The following is a 17,695-nucleotide window of genomic DNA, read 5'->3' as shown; positions in this document are numbered from 1 at the left end:
GCCTGGGTGACAAGAATGAAACTCCATCTTAATAATAATAATAATAACACCTCCTTCTAGGGTTGTTCTGAAGTTCAAACAAGTTAGTATTTTCAAAGTACTGATAACAGTTCCTGCTACCCAAGAGAGGTGAGCTAGTATTAAGTCAGGGTGTGCTATGGACTGAATGTTTGTGCCCCCCCTCCCCCTGCCCACCAAAACCCATATGTTGAAATCCTAACCCAGGGTAATGGTGTTAACAGGTAAGGTTTTTGGGAGATAATTAGCTCATGAGGGTAGAGCCCTAATGAATGGGATCAATACCCTTATAAAAAGACACACAAGAGCTTGCTGGTTTTCTCTCTCTCTCTCTGCCATGTGAAGAAACAAACCAAGAAGGCTGTCTGCAAACTAGGAAGAAAGACCTCACCAGACACCGGATCTGCCGGCATCTTGACCTTTGAATTCCAGCCTCCAGAGCTGTAAGAAATAGAATTCTGTTGTTTAAGCCACCCAGTTCACAGTATTCTGTTACAGCAGCCTGAACTAAGACAGGGACAAAACAGATACAAAATGGAGAGAACATTCAATGGAGGCAAAGTCAGAACCTTATTGAGCTCTATTCCTTGCCACCTGGCTCTATTAAAAAATGTGAAGGCATTATGTCTTGATTTATTTTCTTCTGAAGAAAGCTCTTTTGTTGTAGAAATTGACTATGCCATGAACATACCTGAAACAACTATAAAATGAAATTCTAGAAACAGACCTATACATTCATTATGTTTTCTAACTTAGAACACAAAGCAAATTTCTTACTTTACTCTTTTTTAAAAAGTTTTTAACAGCTTCATCGAGATGTAATTAATATACCATCAAATTCACATTTTTAAAGTATATAATTCAATGGTGTTTACTATATTCACAGAGTAGTGCAATCATCACAATACAATTCTAGAACATGTTCATCATCCCCCAAAGAAATTTCATACCCATTAAAAGTCACTGCTAGTCTCTGCTCCTCCCAGCCCCTGGCAATCACTAAACTACTTTCTGTCTCTATGAATTTCTCTATACCTACCTTTGCTCTTGGAAAGACAGGCAGAGATGAACTGTGCTGTCTTTGGGATTGCCAAAGTTTACCCTCAGATTCCTGAGGGAAAATAAATGATTTCTGATCAATTACAGTTGGAAGTAACCTAAGTAAAAAGAAATGGAATTTAAAATCAAATTTGCTATCTTAAAAGCTTCTCAAATTGTAATTTTAAAACAATGCTTCCTAATTAAGCTTATATTTTATAGGAAATATTCTATCGGTAATTACAATAAATTAAACTAATCTTTATCATTTTTGCCACTGTAAAACTGTAGTTGTTTTATTAAGCATAAGAATTTCCAAGTCTGATAAAGACCATTATAGCATGAATAAAAAGCTCTATTTCTGGCTGAGTTTATATGATTAACAGCTGAAAGAATTACTGCACTATAAAACATTCTTGGTAAAAGAAAATACATAATGTTGTATTTTGTTTAATAAAATCAAACTACAGGAGAGCCAATGTTAAATATATGCAAAATGATGGTCCCTAAGTGGTTAATACTTATATTCTTGAAATCTCTGCTATTTTATATAGTTGTAAAGATTTAAATAGCAAAGGTGGTTAAACATTTTCCTTGTTAAGCAGTGGATAGTTCCATGGGAGTGCAATATAAAAAAAAATAAAATTGTAAGAATGAGTATTTGTGTGGTATGTTATGTCTTAAAATTTTTAATTTGAAAGCAAGTTCAAGATCTTTAAGATTATCAATATAATTATTACTAACAAAACTCACCCATCAATAACTCAATACAACTCAATAACTTGATTCTATTGTGATACCCACTTTTGCAAAATTATCATTAAAAAGCAACTAATGGAGTTCTAGTTTCACTCCAACATGTAATAAGCTTGTAAGTTGTCATTCCTATTCTCACAACAAGAAAAAAAGCTGAATGAACCAAAAACAACTCCTCTTCTATCTATCAGAGAATTGAGATCACAGGGTAAACTGCTGTCCTGAAAGCTGGAGAGAGGAGTAGCACAAAGCATCACAGCTTGCAGGGAGCAGAAGCCTGAGAGAAGTCAGCTGTTGGAACCTGCACTGACAAGAACACTTAAGCTTTAATCGACACATTTCTCGAGGCTCAGTGTGGACTAGCTTGAGAGTTAAAAATTCTTGGGGGCAGGGAGGAGAATCTTAGAGGGTCCCATACTTTTGTGAGTTTTACCTCCAAGAGCCCCAGTGTGTTCTCACTATGAAGATCAGAGAATCTGCTCCTGCTTCCAGCAGCAGGAGAAGGAAATAGCTATTTTGGAATATTCCCGGGGAGCTCTGTTCTTCGTTCTGTTCTCTGTAATGAAGGCAAGTTCTCAAGGAAACTGTCTTACCAAAGCCTTATCTGACCTGAAGAAGGGCAATTAGACAACCTCCACCCACTCTAGCCTTCCTATCTCACTAAAGGGGAGGAAATGCTGAGAAAAACTTGTCAAGGTAACAGCCCAGGGCAAAGACTCACCAAAAGACTGAGACCTAATTATAGGAGTATAGAATGCTTCCTTCTACACACACCTTACCACCACATTTACAGAGCCCCTGATAACAGAAGATTATAGATGAAAGACTGCAAAGTTTAGACTCTTTTTAAGAAGGGGTTTCTAGGGAAACCCAAAGACAAAACAGGAGACAAAAGGGGTGATAAAAACAAAGATACTGCTTTGGGAGGCCGAGGCGGGCGGATCACAAGGTCAGGAGTTCGAGACCACAGTGAAACCCCATCTCTACTAAAAATACAAAAAATTAGCCGGGCGCAGTGGCAAGCACCTGTAGTCCCAGCTACTCAGGAGGAGGCTGAGGCAGGAGAATGGCGTGAACCCAGGAGAGCTTGCAGTGAGCCAAGATCGCGCCACTGCACTCCAGCCTGGGGGACAGAGCAAGACTCTGTCTCAAAAAAAAAAAAAAAAAAAAAAAACACAAAGATACTGGAGGAAATGCTCAGATGCCAACAGTTAACAGCAAACAGTAAACACAGTGTAACTCCTAGTCAGATAAACACAAGCCCTCACACTGAAGGCCTATTTATCTTAAATGCTATTACCCAATGATGTAATGATGGTATATAGGCTTCAATAAAAAATGATGAGGCATGCTAAAAGGAAAGAAAAAAACAGTCTGAAGAGACAAAGCAAATATTGGAACCAGATTCAGCTGTGCCAGAGATTTTGGAATTATCAGACCAGAAATTTAAAAATAACTCTGATTAACAGGCTAAGGGCACTAATGAAAAAAGTGTACAACATGCAAGACAAGATGGGTAATGTAAGCAGAGCAATTTAAACTTTAAGAAAGAATCAAGAGAAAATGCTAGAAATAAAAAGTATTGTTTTAAGAAGTGAAGAATGTCTTTCATAGGCTTATCAATATATTGAATATGGCCAATGAAACAAAATCAGTGATCTTGAAGAAATGTCAATATAAACTCCTCAAAGTGAAACGCAGAGGGGAAAAAAGAATGAACAAAACAGTACAGAATATTCAGTTATAAACAGTGTGACATACTCATTATAGGAATATAAGAAAAAGAAGGGACAAAAGAACCGAAGAAATATTTGAGTAATAATGGCTGAGAATTTTCCAAAATTGATGACAGACACCAAACTACAGATTCAGGAATTTCAGAGAACACTGACCAGGATAAATGCAAAAAACAAAACAAAACAAAACAAAACCCTACACCTATACATATCATATTTAAACTATGAAAAACCAAAGACAAAGAAAATCTTGCAAGAAGTCAGGGAGAAAAAAACACGTTACCTATTGATAATAATTATACTGAACTTTTTTTTTTTTTAAGGAATTATGCAAGAAGAAAATGAATTGAAATATTTAAAATGTGGAAAGAGAAAAACCACTAACCTGTAAAAACTATCCTTCAAAAGTGAAGGGGAAATAAAGATGTCTTGAGACAAATAAAAACTAAGAGAATTTGTTGCCTCAGACCTGTCTTACAAGAATTTCCTGTTAAAGGAAATTATTTGGAGGGAAGAAAAATTATATATGTTTGCTATGGGATATATGAGGCAAAAAGAAAACCCAGGACACTCACCACCATGCTGTTCCTTGTGTCTCAAGACCCTCAGCTGGTCTGCCTTCTCTCCGTCTTGCAGAGTCTTTTAAAGTTTGTTTTAAATATAATGCCCAAAGTTTTTAGTTGTACTTAGCAGGAGGCATAAAAGACAGTATGTCACCACCTTCCCAGAAGTGAAAGTATCTTGGTGTATTTCTTTAATCCTTTTACTTCCATGGATGATGTGTTTAGAAGTGAATTTAGATACTGATAATTGAATTGAGATACAATTTTGTACCCTGCTTTTTTCTCCCTCAGCATATGCTATGAGAAAAATTTCTTCAATCAGTTTTAATAGCTACATAACATACATATAGATGTGTTAAAATAAATTTAATCATTCTTTTACTGTTGATACTTAAGGTATATCCAAAGTTATTGCTTTAGGTACAATGCTAAAATGAACATACTTATACAGACATTAATGTATATCTTTCCTTATTTCCTAAGATAATTCTTAGAGCTACAATTACTAAATTAAAACATATTTATTTATTGAAACAAGATCTCACTCCGTCACCCAGGCTGGAATGCAGTGACACAATCATGGCTCACTGCAGCCTCAATATCCTAGGCTCAGGCAATTCTCCTGTCTCAGTCTCATGTCTCAGTCTCCTGTCTCAGACTACAGGCACATGCCACCACACTCAGCAAATTTTAAAAAATTTTTTGTAGAGATAGGGTTTCACTATGTTGCCCAGGCTGGTCTCAAACACCTGGACTCAAGTAAGCCTCCCACCTCAGCCTCCCAAAGTGCTGAGATTACAGGCGTGAGCCACCACATTCGGCCCAAAATAATAATTTAAATTTTTTCATATATGTTGAAAAATTGCTTTTAAGAACTTCATGCTGTCTTCCAGTTCCAAAATGGCAGCATAGAAGCAAACTGGCTTCATGCTCTCACAACAGAAAACTAAAAACAAACATACATTACCAAGATTATTACCAGCAATAACCCAGAACCCACAGATGAGGATGAGACAGTTCCCAGGGCCATGGAGAAGTGAAAAAACTCCAAGCAGATGGAAAGGAAATCAGATTTCCATATTCGTGACTCCCCTCTCCACAATCTGCCTTGCACCAAGCATGTGAAAATATTTCCCCCAACTCATGATTTCTTCACTAGAAAAAGTGAGATCAAGGTTGACAACCAGCTTCCCTATCACCTTGGGTTCCTGACAAAAGACCTGTCCCTACCTCAACCCATGGGAAGTATCGGGAGTACCTGAAGGGACAAATATCCCTGAGGACAGCCAGAGACAAAGTGGAGAGGTGAGACAACCATCCCAACCCTAGAAATTCCACTCTATAACTAGGCCAAGGGAGACACCAAATCAGAGTGGCAGTACCATGCTATAGGAAATATGTTCCACAGGTCCCCTTGGCACAAACCCTTGGCCAGGTGACCCACACTGCCAGAATATCCCCTTTGGGACCTCTTCCATTTGGGACAGGCAGCACTCTGATCCTTTATTAGATTCGACGCAAACCTGGGCTTAAGGTGCCATCTAGTGCCAAAAAGGAGACAGCAACCTAGTGGGGGGGAAAAAAGATACAAATTACAAAGAAAAAAGCAAAAATATCCATTAAAAAACAAAATAAGTCAGAGAGAGAAGACTGGAATAAATAACTAATCCTTTAATGCAAAGAAACAGACATACAGCCACAACAACAGCAAACAAGGAACTGTGACTTCCCCAAAATGAACAAAGCAAGGAACCAGTGACTGACCTTAATGAGGTGTTGATATGCGAGCTCACTGACCAAGAACAAAATAGCAATTACAAGGAAACTCAGTGATCACCAAGATAACACAGAAAATCAATTAAGAAATTTATCAAAGAAATTTAACAGAGATTGAAATAATAAAAATAAAAACAAACAGAAATCTTGAAATATATATGCTGAACTAAAAAATTCACTAGAGACCCTCAACAGCAGAATGGATAAAGCAGAAAAATCAGTGAGCTTGAGGACAGGCTATTTGAGAACACACAGTCAGAGAAGAAAAACATAAAAAGAAATGAAGATCACCTACAAGATACAGCAAATTCCCTCAGAAGACCAAATCTAAAAATTATTGATGTTCAAGAGAGAGTTGAAGAAGAGTAAGGGGTAGAAAGCTTATTTAAAGAAACAATAACAGAAAACTTTTGAAAACTTTAGAAAGACATAACTATCCAGGTACAGGAAGGGCAGAGAACATCAAATAGATTCAACCCAAATAAGACCATCCCAAAATATACTAATCAAACTCTCAAAGGTCAAGGACAAAGAGAAGATCCTGAAAACAGCAAGAGAAAAGAAGCAAATAGCACATAAAAGAGGTTCAGTTTATCTGGCAAAGGACTTCTCAATGGAAACTATACAAGCCAAGAGAGAGTGTGAAAACATCTTCAAAGTGCTGAAAGAAAAAAGCTGCCATTGAAGAACACTGTATCCATCAGAGGTATCCTTCAAATATGCTAAGATAAAGTCTTTCCAAGACGGATGAAAGCTGAGCGAATTCACCATCACCAGACCCATGTTACATCAAATGCTAAAGAGAGTTACTCAATCTGAAAGAAAAAAATCACTAATGTGCAAAGAGAAAACATTGGAAGGTAAAAAACTCACTGCTAAAATTAAGTACATAAACAACCTCAGAATACACTAATACTCTGTGGTGTACCACCTACTCAAACTCAAGTATGAAGCCTATAAGATAAATCTATTAAAAACAGTAATAGCTACACAACCTGTTAAAAGATAGGCAATATAAAACTATGTAAGGTGAGACCAAAAAAAAAGTCAAAATGTATGGGGGATGGACTTAAATTGTAGAGTTTAAAAAAATTTTTTTCTTTGTTTCTATTATTTTTTAGTGATCTCAGATAACATTATCTCTTTAAAATAACTTATTATATCTAGAAGATGTTTTCATAAGCTTCATGGGAACCACAATGCAAAAAACTATAATAGATACGTTAGAAATAAAAAGCAATGGGCTGGGCATGGTGGCTCAGACCAGGCATGGTGGCTCTTGCCTGTAATCCCAGCACTTTGGGAGGCTGAGGCAGGCAAATCACTTGAGGTCAGGAGTTAGAGACCAGCCTGGTCAACATGGTGAAACCCTGTCTCTACTAAAAATACAAAAATTAGCCAGGCATGGTGGCAGGTGCCTGTAATCCCAGCCACTTGGCAGGCTGAGGCAGGAGAATTGCCTGAACCTGGGAGGCGGAGGTTGCAGTGAGCTGAGACTGGACACTGCACTCCAGCCTGGGCAACAAAAAAATAAATTAAGTAATTAAAAATAAATTAAAAAGCAATTAATTAAAACATACTACCAGAGAAAAATAATCTAACCACAATGAAAGACAGTAAGAAAGGAAGAGAGAATTTATAAAACAACCAGAAAACAAGCAACAAAATGGTAATAGTAAGTCTTTACTTAGCAATAATAAGACTGAATGTAAATGGATTTAGTTCTTCAATTAAAAAACACAGTGCGGCTGAATGGATAAAAGAAACAATACCCAACTATATGCTGCCTGCAAGAAACCCACCTCAACTATAAAGACACAGACTGAAAGTAAAGACATGGAGTTGATATTCCATGCAACTGGAAACTCAAAAAGGGGAGTAATTGTACATAGATAAAATGGACTACAAGTCAAAGACTGTAAAAAGAGTCAAAGAAGGTCATTATATCATTAAAGGAGTCAATTCAACAAGTAGATAGAACAATTATAAGTGTCAATGCACCCAACACTGGAGCACCCAAGTATATCATTCCAATAGATGCTAAAAGGCATCTGATAAGATTCAACATCCCTTGTCTTATTCTGTTTGTGTTGCCATAAAGGAATACCTGAGGCTGGGTAATTTTTTAAAAAACAGATTTGGCCGGGCGCGGTGGCTCAAGCCTGTAATCCCAGCACTTTGGGAGGCCGAGACGGGCGGATCACGAGGTCAGGAGATCGAGACCATCCTGGCTAACCCGGTGAAACCCCGTCTCTACTAAAAAAATACAAAAAACTAGCCGGGCGAGGTGGCGGGCGCCTGTAGTCCCAGCTACTCGGGAGGCTGAGGCAGGAGAATGGCGTGAACCCGGGAGGCGGAGCTTGCAGTGAGCAGAGATCCGGCCACTGCACTCCAGCCTGGGAGACAGAGCGAGACTCCGTCTCAAAAAAAAAAAAAAAAAAAAAAAAAAAAACAGATTTATTTGGCTCATGCTTCTGCAGGCTATAAAAGAAACATAGTGCTAGCATCTGCTTCTGGTCAGGGCTTCGAGCTGCTTCCATTTATGGTAGAAGGTAAGGAGAGCCAGTACATAGAGATCACATGGTGAGAGAAGCAGTAAGACAGAGGAAGAGGTGCCTGTCTCTTTTCAACAATCAGTTCCCATGGAGACTAAGAGTAGAATTCACTCACTCCCATGATAATGGCACCAATCCCTTCATGAGGCATCCACCCCCACAATCCAAACACCTTCCATCAGTTTCCATCTCTAACATTGGGGATCAACTTTCAACATGAAACTTGGTGGAGCCAAACAAACCATAGTATCCTTCATGATTAAAAAAAAAAAAAAAAAAAAACACCTTCAGCAAACTGGGTATACACGGAACATACCTGAAAATAGTAAAGACCATATATGACAAACCCATAGCCAACATCATACTGCACAGGGAGAAACTGGATGCCCTTCCTCTAGGATCTGGAATAAGACAAGGATGCCCACTTTCACAACGTTTATTCCATATAATACTGGAAATCCTGACCAGAGCAATTAGGCAAGAGAAAGAAAGAAAGGCATCCAAATTGGAAAGGAAGAAGTCAAATTAGCTTTGTTCACAGACAACATGATCTTATATTTAGAAAAACCTAAAGACACCACCAAAAACTGTTAGAACTGATTAATGAATTCAGTAAAGTATACCCACTATGGAAAACAGTATGGAGGTGCCTCAAAAAACTAAAAATAGAACTACCATAAGACCCAGCCATCTGGGTATACTACTGGGTATATATCCAAAAGAAAGGAAATCAATATATCGAAGAGAGATTTCCATTCCCATGTTTATTGCAGCATTATTTACAATAAACAAAACTTGGAATCAACCTAAGTGCCCATCAATGGATGAATGGATAAAGAAAACGTGGTATATATACACAATGGAATATTATTTAACCATAAAAAACAAAGGAATCATGTCACTCACAGCAACATGTATGGAACTAGAGGTCATTATGTTGAGTGAAATAAGTCAAGTACACAAAGACAAATATATTTCATGTTCTCACATGTGTGAGCTTAAAAAAAAAAAGTGGATCTCATGAATATAGAGAGTAGATTGGTGGTTACCAGAGGGCAGGAGGAGAGGGACAAGGGGTGTTGAAGAGAGGTTAATGGGTATAACATACAGTTAGAGAGAAGAAATAAAACCTAGGTTTTACAGATCAGTAGGGTGACTATAGTTAACACTACTGTACATTTCAAAATAGCTAGAAGATAATTTGCATGTTTCTAGCTTAAAGAAAAAATAAGTATTTAAGATGATGGAAAATCCAATTACCCTGATTTGATCTTTACACATTATAAGAATGTATCAAATTATCACATGTACCTTGAAAATATATACGACTATTATGTATCAACAAAATAATAAACTGAATGAAGAAAGAACTGTGTGCTAATTTACACTTCCACCAGAAGGATAAAAGTAGGCCCATTTGCTATACCTTCATCAGCACTGAGTATTACGGTGGTTTAAATTAATTTGTTTTGCTTATTTTTGAAGAAAAAATAGTAATATATTGTTTGATTTGCATTTCTCTGGTTTATCTGTAAGATGAAACATTTTTGTTTCGTTTGTGTTTCATCAGTTACTAGTGGCATTAAACACTTTCCACATGCTTACTCGTTACTTGCATTTCTATCTCTATGAGTGGTCTGTTGATGCCCTTCTGTCTATATCAAGTGTTGGGTTTTCAGTTGTTGTTGTTGTTGTTGTTTTTTGGCAAGTGTACTTTGTATTTAAGAATCTTAGCAAGTTTTGTGTAATTTCTGTTGCAAATATTTTTCCAGTTTGTTGTTATGTTTTATTTTGTAATTCTGTTTTAAAAGTTTGTTTTTTTATTTTAAAAAGTTTCAAACCCAAAGAAAAATGGAAAGAACAGCAAGCATGTGAATGCCCCTCACATAGATTACCAAGTGTTAACATCTTGTTATGCATGCTTTCTCTCTCTCTCTCTCTCTCTCTCTCTCTCTCTCTCTCTCTGTGTGTGTGTGTGTGTGTGTATTTGTCACTAGAATGTGGTCAATATCGTATATAACTGTACTGGAACAACCCAGAATAGATAGGATCCATGGTGTTTCAATAATTGAATGACAAGACACCTTCTAATCTACACTCACCATTGAACAAAAACCTGTTACCCTCACTTTTTCTCACTATTACTTGCTTTGTTCTTGTTTCTTTCTTCCTTCCCCCCCCCCCCCCGCAAATAGTAGCACAACAGAGCAAGCAAAAAATGAAGATTTCTGTGCAGTTCTGATAGTGCTGGTACAGATGGCAGTTACCCTCCTAATGTCAATAAGCAAAGCATGGTCATTAAGAACAGTGTGAGCAAATATCACAAGCAATAAAATTTATGAAAGCCAGCAATGGTAAGAGGAGGAACTATCCTTTGACATAAAAGAAAAATCATTGCCAAAGTGTGGATAACAGTGAAACCTATTTTGAAAACAATACAAAAGCACTTTGAACTCTTTTGATAATGTCCTTATCATTGTTTCAAGATAACTGCTAGGAGAATTTGCTGGCATTCGCTATCATCACTTTGTGTATCTACTGGTTTGTCTCTACCAGGCAAAACTACCAGATTTTCCCTCAGGCAATGCTGGCTAAAAAGGAAAACTATCTTTTGTGAAAATTAGGCTTTCTGATTTTCAGGCAGGTATGGAGCAAAGAGTGCTAGGTTGTAGATATTTGATTAGGATTCCAGCCTCATCAGTGATTATGCATGTGATCTAGGACTGGTTTACATAAACTCTCTGATCCTCAGTTTCCTCATCTTTAAAAAGAAAGAGTAAATATTTACCTTGTAAGTTTAAAGAAAGTCTTTTGCAAACTGTCAAGGGTGTTATGAAAATATTAATGACGATCATGAAGATCATGATAAGGATGACAATGAAGAGGATCGTTATTGCCTCTCTGTTCTAAATCCTTTTTCAAAGTGTGTCCAGGGATAGTATTCATTTGGAATGAACTCTCCCTATTTCCTGGGTTTCCACAGATAAAGTGAAGCCCCATATCTAAACAATGTTGATTCTCAGTTACTCATAGGAACTGTGCTCTGTTGTCAAAGGAACAAACAGAGATCTGCAGTCATTATATGCCTTCCCTCTCAGAAGGAGTTGCTGCCCTGGGACTTTTGGCCTCTGATACTCCATCAGCCTCACAGTTTGAGCAGGCACTGGCAGTTCCTGCTAGCCTGACTGCCGGGTTCCAGTCCTGGCTCGATCCTAGTGCAAGAGGTACTCCAATCCTTCACAGCAACCGGGTAGTAGAATTTCCAGGACCAAGCTCTCAATCATACAGAGAAAGGCCCTCTACGTGTCCAAAAAAATATTGGTTCCAGGCAGTCATGCTCATCTCAGAGATTCGTAGGACAAATCATCTGCATTAGAAATACCAAGAATGTTTGTTAAAATGCAGATTCTAGGATGCCCTCCTGAGAGCCAGTGAAAGAAAACTGCAAATAAAAGTTTGAGAACCATCACTCTAGACCTGTTGTCTCTCAAATACGGTACCCACATCCTGGGTGATACATAAGATGATGCCATTGGTCATGTGAGGAAAGTATAAGAACTTCTATTTACATTTAAAAAGGAATAAATAAGTAATTACTTTGTACTACCATTCAATATTCAGCCTGTCACTCGATCCCTCATGTGGTAACGTCCCTTGCAGCTCTGAAGGCAACCTGAGAGTGGAGTCTCCAAATCACAAAACAGTGGACCAGCACTGGTGCGTTTGCTCTCAGTGCATTAGAATGGACTGCAGTTTACTCATGCAGTGGGTTTATGAATTGTGTTATTTAATTTCAAGTGTGCTAAGACTGAAAAAACGGACGTGTCTTAAGGCTTTCTGCAAAAAGCACACTGTATTTTGAAGATAACGATAAGCATCCATGAACAAGAAAATGAGAGTTGACATTTTTACTCTCAGCATGAGCTTTTTTTCTTCACCCACATTAGAAAGTAAAAATGATGATGATCCAATCCAACTTAAGAAAAGTCAGCCAAAGAAACCCCAAAACTTAAAAATTATCCAGAAGACTAACTGAAATTATGGACTTACACCTATCATCAGTGCTAAATCTCACCTAAGTATAGAGTATGATGTCTTGAGATATTAATTACAGCTGGTATAAAGCCATCATAATTAACAAGATTAAGCAACCAAAACATTACAGTTAATGAACACTATTAGCAAGAACTAAAAGTTTTGTGCTATTCATACAATTTTTAAAAATTTTAAATATACTTATTTCATATTTATCTTACAAAAAATTTATATGTTGGTACATTTTATAATGTATTCACTATATATAATAAAAATATATAATTTATAAATAAATATACCCATATTACGAATATATGCCCAAATCCTTTGACCAAAGGCTATGTTGATAAAAGGCCAAGTCCTGCTTCTGTCCCACTTCAAAACTTAGAGAAAGTTAAGTCTCCTATTTGACCCCCTGATCAAGTTTGTGACTAAGCATTCCACTCTTCAGTGAATGGTGCCATTGGTAAATGAAAAACACCTTCCTACTTGGGTAGTCTAAGGACTTTGTTAAGGAATCTTAGAAGAAAAATGCCATGAATTGTCCCATCTCCTCCTTCTAGGCATGAGAACTTGAAGAAATTCTAGGCTCTGTAACCTGCTTTGGATATAATCTCCTAGCAGTCCATGCCAGACTCTGAAGCCAAGTCTATTCCCGACAGTGTCTTGGGGCAAGTGCAGAACCAGGTATGATTGGGAGCAGAGAAAATGTCAGTCACAGGCCATAGTCTCCCATCTCCGGGATTCTCCTGTTTCTCTCTATTCCCATCTACTGCTGTTGCTTCTCTCCTTCCCTGAGACACACGCTATGACTTTCATTTCGACTCTCAGGACCTGCTTGTTTACTTTGAAGACCCAGTTTGGATTTTTCTCCAGTTATTTTGTTTAACCTTGGCCCATCTCATTTCATTTCTGATGGCATGCCACATTAGCCCTACACATTCACAGCTAGGACTGAGAGATGCTCATGCCACTCCTCCAGGCTTATAGGGCCCATACAAACTTGACAGGCTCCCCATCTTCCTGGTAAGAAGGCCAATGATTATACTACTGTACTAAATAGGAAAGGTATGATCCAAGTAGCACTTCTGGGAACTAACTCCATGTCCCAGTCAATGTCTTCCTTCACTCTTCCAGACCCTAGTAAGGAGCAAAGGTACTCCTTGGCAAAAGAGAACTGTATACGAAAAGATTTCTGCCAGATACTTTCTGTTTTGTTCTCTGTAGCTGCAATTGCTACCTAGGTAGCTCTTTTCAGCTATCATAACTCGACAATCTACAGTCCAGACTCCTGGTTCTCTGTCAAGATGAAAGGATAAAGAGGAAGACAGAGACAGTAGAACTTGAGTATTGGATTCTTTCATTAGAATTGGTGACAGTTCTTCTCCTGTTTGTTTTTCCCCATCCCTTCCATTCTGAGGCTTTCTTACTTGCTGCTTGTATGCTTGATCCTTAGATGACACACCTTCTCCATCTGCTACAGGCCTCTTGGCTGCCAACTATACAGGCAATGAACTTTGCCTTGCTAGGCTCTCTTGAATTCAAACTAAGAGCCAATATTTTAAGTTGGTAAGGTAACTTCTAATATTTTCTTCTCCAAGAATCCCTTTTATTATTTTCCCTATAGATTCATTGTTTTAAGATTATGTATATTAACCTATTTGCAAGTCACAGTTTTAGTTCTAAATTTAAGAATTAAAGATATAAATAACCGCAAACTAAAGTGTTTAATTAGTATGAACTAGCACATTTTAACTCATTGAATTGTTTAAATCAAGAGCCTATTTTTGAAATTTTAGTTAGCCTAATCATGATTTCTTTTTTCTTTTCTTTTTTTATTTTTGGAGACAGAGCCTCCTTCTGTTGCCCAGGCTGGAATGCAGTGGCGGGATCTCTCACTGCAGCCTCCACCTCCTGGACTCAAACAATTCTTCTGCCTCAGCCTCTGGAGTAGCCAGGACTATAGGTGCATGCCACAGTACCCGGCTAATTTTGTGGGGTTTTTTTTGTTTTGTTTTGTTTTGTTTTTGAGACAGAGTCTTGCTCTGTCGCCCAGGCTGGAGTGCAGTGGAACGATCTCAGCTCACTGTAACCGCCACCTCCTGGGTTCACGCCATTCTCCTGCCTCAGCCTCCCGAGTAGCTGGGACTACAGGCACCCACCACCATGCCCAGCCAATTTTTTTTTTTTTTTTTTTTTTTTTGTATTTTTATTAGAGAAGGGGTTTCACCATGTTAGCCAGATAGTCTTGGTCTCCTGACCTTGTGATCCACCTGTCTCGGCCTCCTAAAGTGCTGGGATTACAGGCATGAGCCACCACGCCCGGCCTAATTTTTGTATTTTTTTTTAGTAGAAATGGGGTTTCACCATGTTGGCCAGGCTGGTCTGGAACTCCTGGCCTTAGGTGATCCACCCTCCTTGGCCTTCCAAAGTGCTGGGATTACAGGCGTGAGCCACTGTGTCCAGACTACTAATCATGATTTCTTTAAAGAATTTTAAAATATTGAAAATAACTGCAAATACCATCATACTATCTTTCATTGCCATTACAGAAAAGACAATGGACTTTGAACGAAAAGATTGGACTTTATTAGAATTCCTTTAGACTTCTTGGCCTTGTGATCTTGTGCAATTTATTCAATATTAGTTTCCTCATCTATAAAGTGTGCATAGTAATAACACTAATTTCACAGCGTTGTTGTAAGGATTATTTGAGATCATGTATTAATATATAAAAGTACACTGTAATAACATGCTATACAAATGTACCTTTGTTTATCTGACTTCTGGTCTGCTTGTTTCCAAGACTTTTTCAAAACTGGCATGTAGTCCTATCTATTTCTCTGATCTTAGCTCCTCATCTCAACCTACTGGGTCTTAAAACTTGAAACTGCTTATCTCCTGCTTCATTGTCTCCCAAATCAAGTACCATCTGCATTAGAAAGTTTCAAGTAACACTATTCCAAAGTCAAAAACAAAACTTTGCTCTTTCCTCCTCAAATTGACTTCTCTTTAAGACATTTATGCAGCCAACAGACACATGAAAAAATGCTCATCATCACTAGCCATCAGAGAAATGCAAATCAAAACCACAATGAGATACCATCGCACACCAGTTAGAACGGTGATCATTAAAAAGTCAAGAAAAAACAGGTGCTGGAGAGGATGTGGAGAAACAGGAACACTTTTACACTGTTGGTGGGACTGTAAACTAGTTCAACCATTGTGGAAGACAGTGTGGCGATTCCTCAAGGATCTAGAACTAGAAATACCATTTGACCCAGCCATCCCATTACTGGGTATATACCCAAAGGATTATAAATCATGTTGCTATAAAGACACATGCACATGTATGTTTATTGTGGCACTATTCACAATAGTAAAGACTTGGAACCAACCCAAACGCCCATCAATGATAGAATGGATTAAGAAAATGTGGCACATATACACTATGGAATACTACGCAGCCATAAAAAAGGATGAGTTCATGTCCTTTGTAGGGACATGGATGAAGCTGGAAACCATCGTTCTCAGCAAACTATCGCAAGGACAGAAAACCAAACACCGCATGTTCTCACTCATAGGTGGAAATTGAACACTGAGAACACTTGGACACAGGAAGGGGAACATCACATACTGGGGCCTGTCGTGGGGTGGGAGGAGAGGGGAGGGATAGCATTAGGAGATATACCTAATGTAAATGATGAGTTAATGGGTGCAGCACACCAACATGGCACATGTATACATATGTAACAAACCTGCATGTAGTGCACATGTACCCTAGAACTTAAAGTATTTAAAAAAAAAGATTTCTTGGGAGGCAAAAAAAAAAAAAAAAAAATTGACTTCTTAGCTATCATTTTAGATGAATGATTCCTCTATCTTCTCAGTGTCCCAAATCCCAAATCTTAGGGTCATCCTTGAGTCTCACTCAATCTACTTCTACAATCTTATGTTCATTGAGATTCTTTCCAAATGTCTCAAATCGAACCTTTCCTTTTACTCCCCCATCATCATATTTGTCCAGGCTTGTATACCTCAGATTAAACTTTGAGTTACAAGGCCAAGGTCTACGTCTAATTAGTATATATCCAATATCTAGCATACTGCTTGGTAAATAGCAGCTGCTCAATAAATGTTGAATAAATGCACGATAAATAAGTTACTAAATGAATGTGTGGGTAATTATGGCCATCCATCTACTACTTTCTTATCTCTAGACCATAACCTTTCCCATCCACTCTATACAGCATTCTCAGATTAATCTTTATAAAATGTCACTTTTGTCATGTCACAGTTTGACACAAAAGGCTTCAATAGGTTACTACTTTCTAAGATGAATTTAAACTTTATTATCTAGTATTAAACTCTTGCCCAATCTACCCCCACTTTACCTCTTCAACTGTTTTCCCATTTCTCATCTCCAAGCTCACTGGTCTTCACAAATGAACAGGCCTCCCACGTTTATTCCCTATGTGGTTTTTCATTCATGGTAATTTTTCCTTCTCAGAAAGCTGTCCCTTTTCCTTTCTGCATGCCTGAGCCCAAGTACTACTTTACCCTTGAAATCTTTCCAGACTAGAGTAGCCCATATCAAACTCCCAAGGTTCTAATCTCTTGACAGACTTATATCACCTTTTACCCATGTGCCACCATGCACTGAGTTTGTCTTTCTGACTAGACTCTCAAGTTCTCAAGGTAATGACCTTTTGAATTCCAAAGAGCACTAGCCATGGTGCTAGCACACAATACAAATTCATTTGATACTTCTTGACTTGAATTAAATATAGGCAGAAAAGACAGTCTAATTCAGGATGCCAAAGTAAGGACAAGGGAGAAGCGAAGAGAATAGGTTTTTAGATTCACCCAGAAGTTTGTGGAGTTCTGGAGGGTCAATGTGTTGATACTATAAAGAATACTGTTCCTGCATCATCAGGTCCATATCTCTTGGACATTCAGACCTTTCTGCTTCTCCAGGTTCCCAGCTCAAGATCAGCATTCTGGAATGATTTTTCTCCTATTCCCCTCATAAGATCACATGTCAATAATTTTCCAGGAAGGCAGAGGTTAATTACTTATAATTCTTTCCAGTATCTTAAGAAATATGAGGTACTAAATCATACATAGTTCATTACCATCTCTGTACCACGTACAAGACACTATGGTAAACTGGGACTACTGAGACATGAGACTTTGTCACTGTCCTCAAGAGCAATGA

The 17,695-nt window shown here is 38.0% G+C and overlaps 1 protein-coding gene across 2 annotated transcripts in view; it reads right to left on the bottom strand.

The window, feature by feature from the left end:
* Positions 1-17,695, bottom strand: part of IQCH (IQ motif containing H) — a 259,181-nt gene that overhangs the window by 230,513 nt on the left and 10,973 nt on the right. For both annotated transcript variants that reach the window (XM_073012272.1, XM_073012271.1), the window contains exon 4: positions 1,058-1,175. In XM_073012272.1, the coding sequence (XP_072868373.1) occupies positions 1,058-1,175 (118 nt within the window). The remainder of the gene's footprint in view (positions 1-1,057; positions 1,176-17,695) is intronic.

This window comes from Chlorocebus sabaeus, chromosome 26 (genome assembly GCF_047675955.1).
Source record: "Chlorocebus sabaeus isolate Y175 chromosome 26, mChlSab1.0.hap1, whole genome shotgun sequence".
In the NCBI taxonomy this organism is placed as follows: domain Eukaryota; kingdom Metazoa; phylum Chordata; class Mammalia; order Primates; family Cercopithecidae; genus Chlorocebus; species Chlorocebus sabaeus.
Note: the sequence above shows the minus strand (reverse complement) of the source record. Positions and strands in the feature narration are given on the sequence as shown.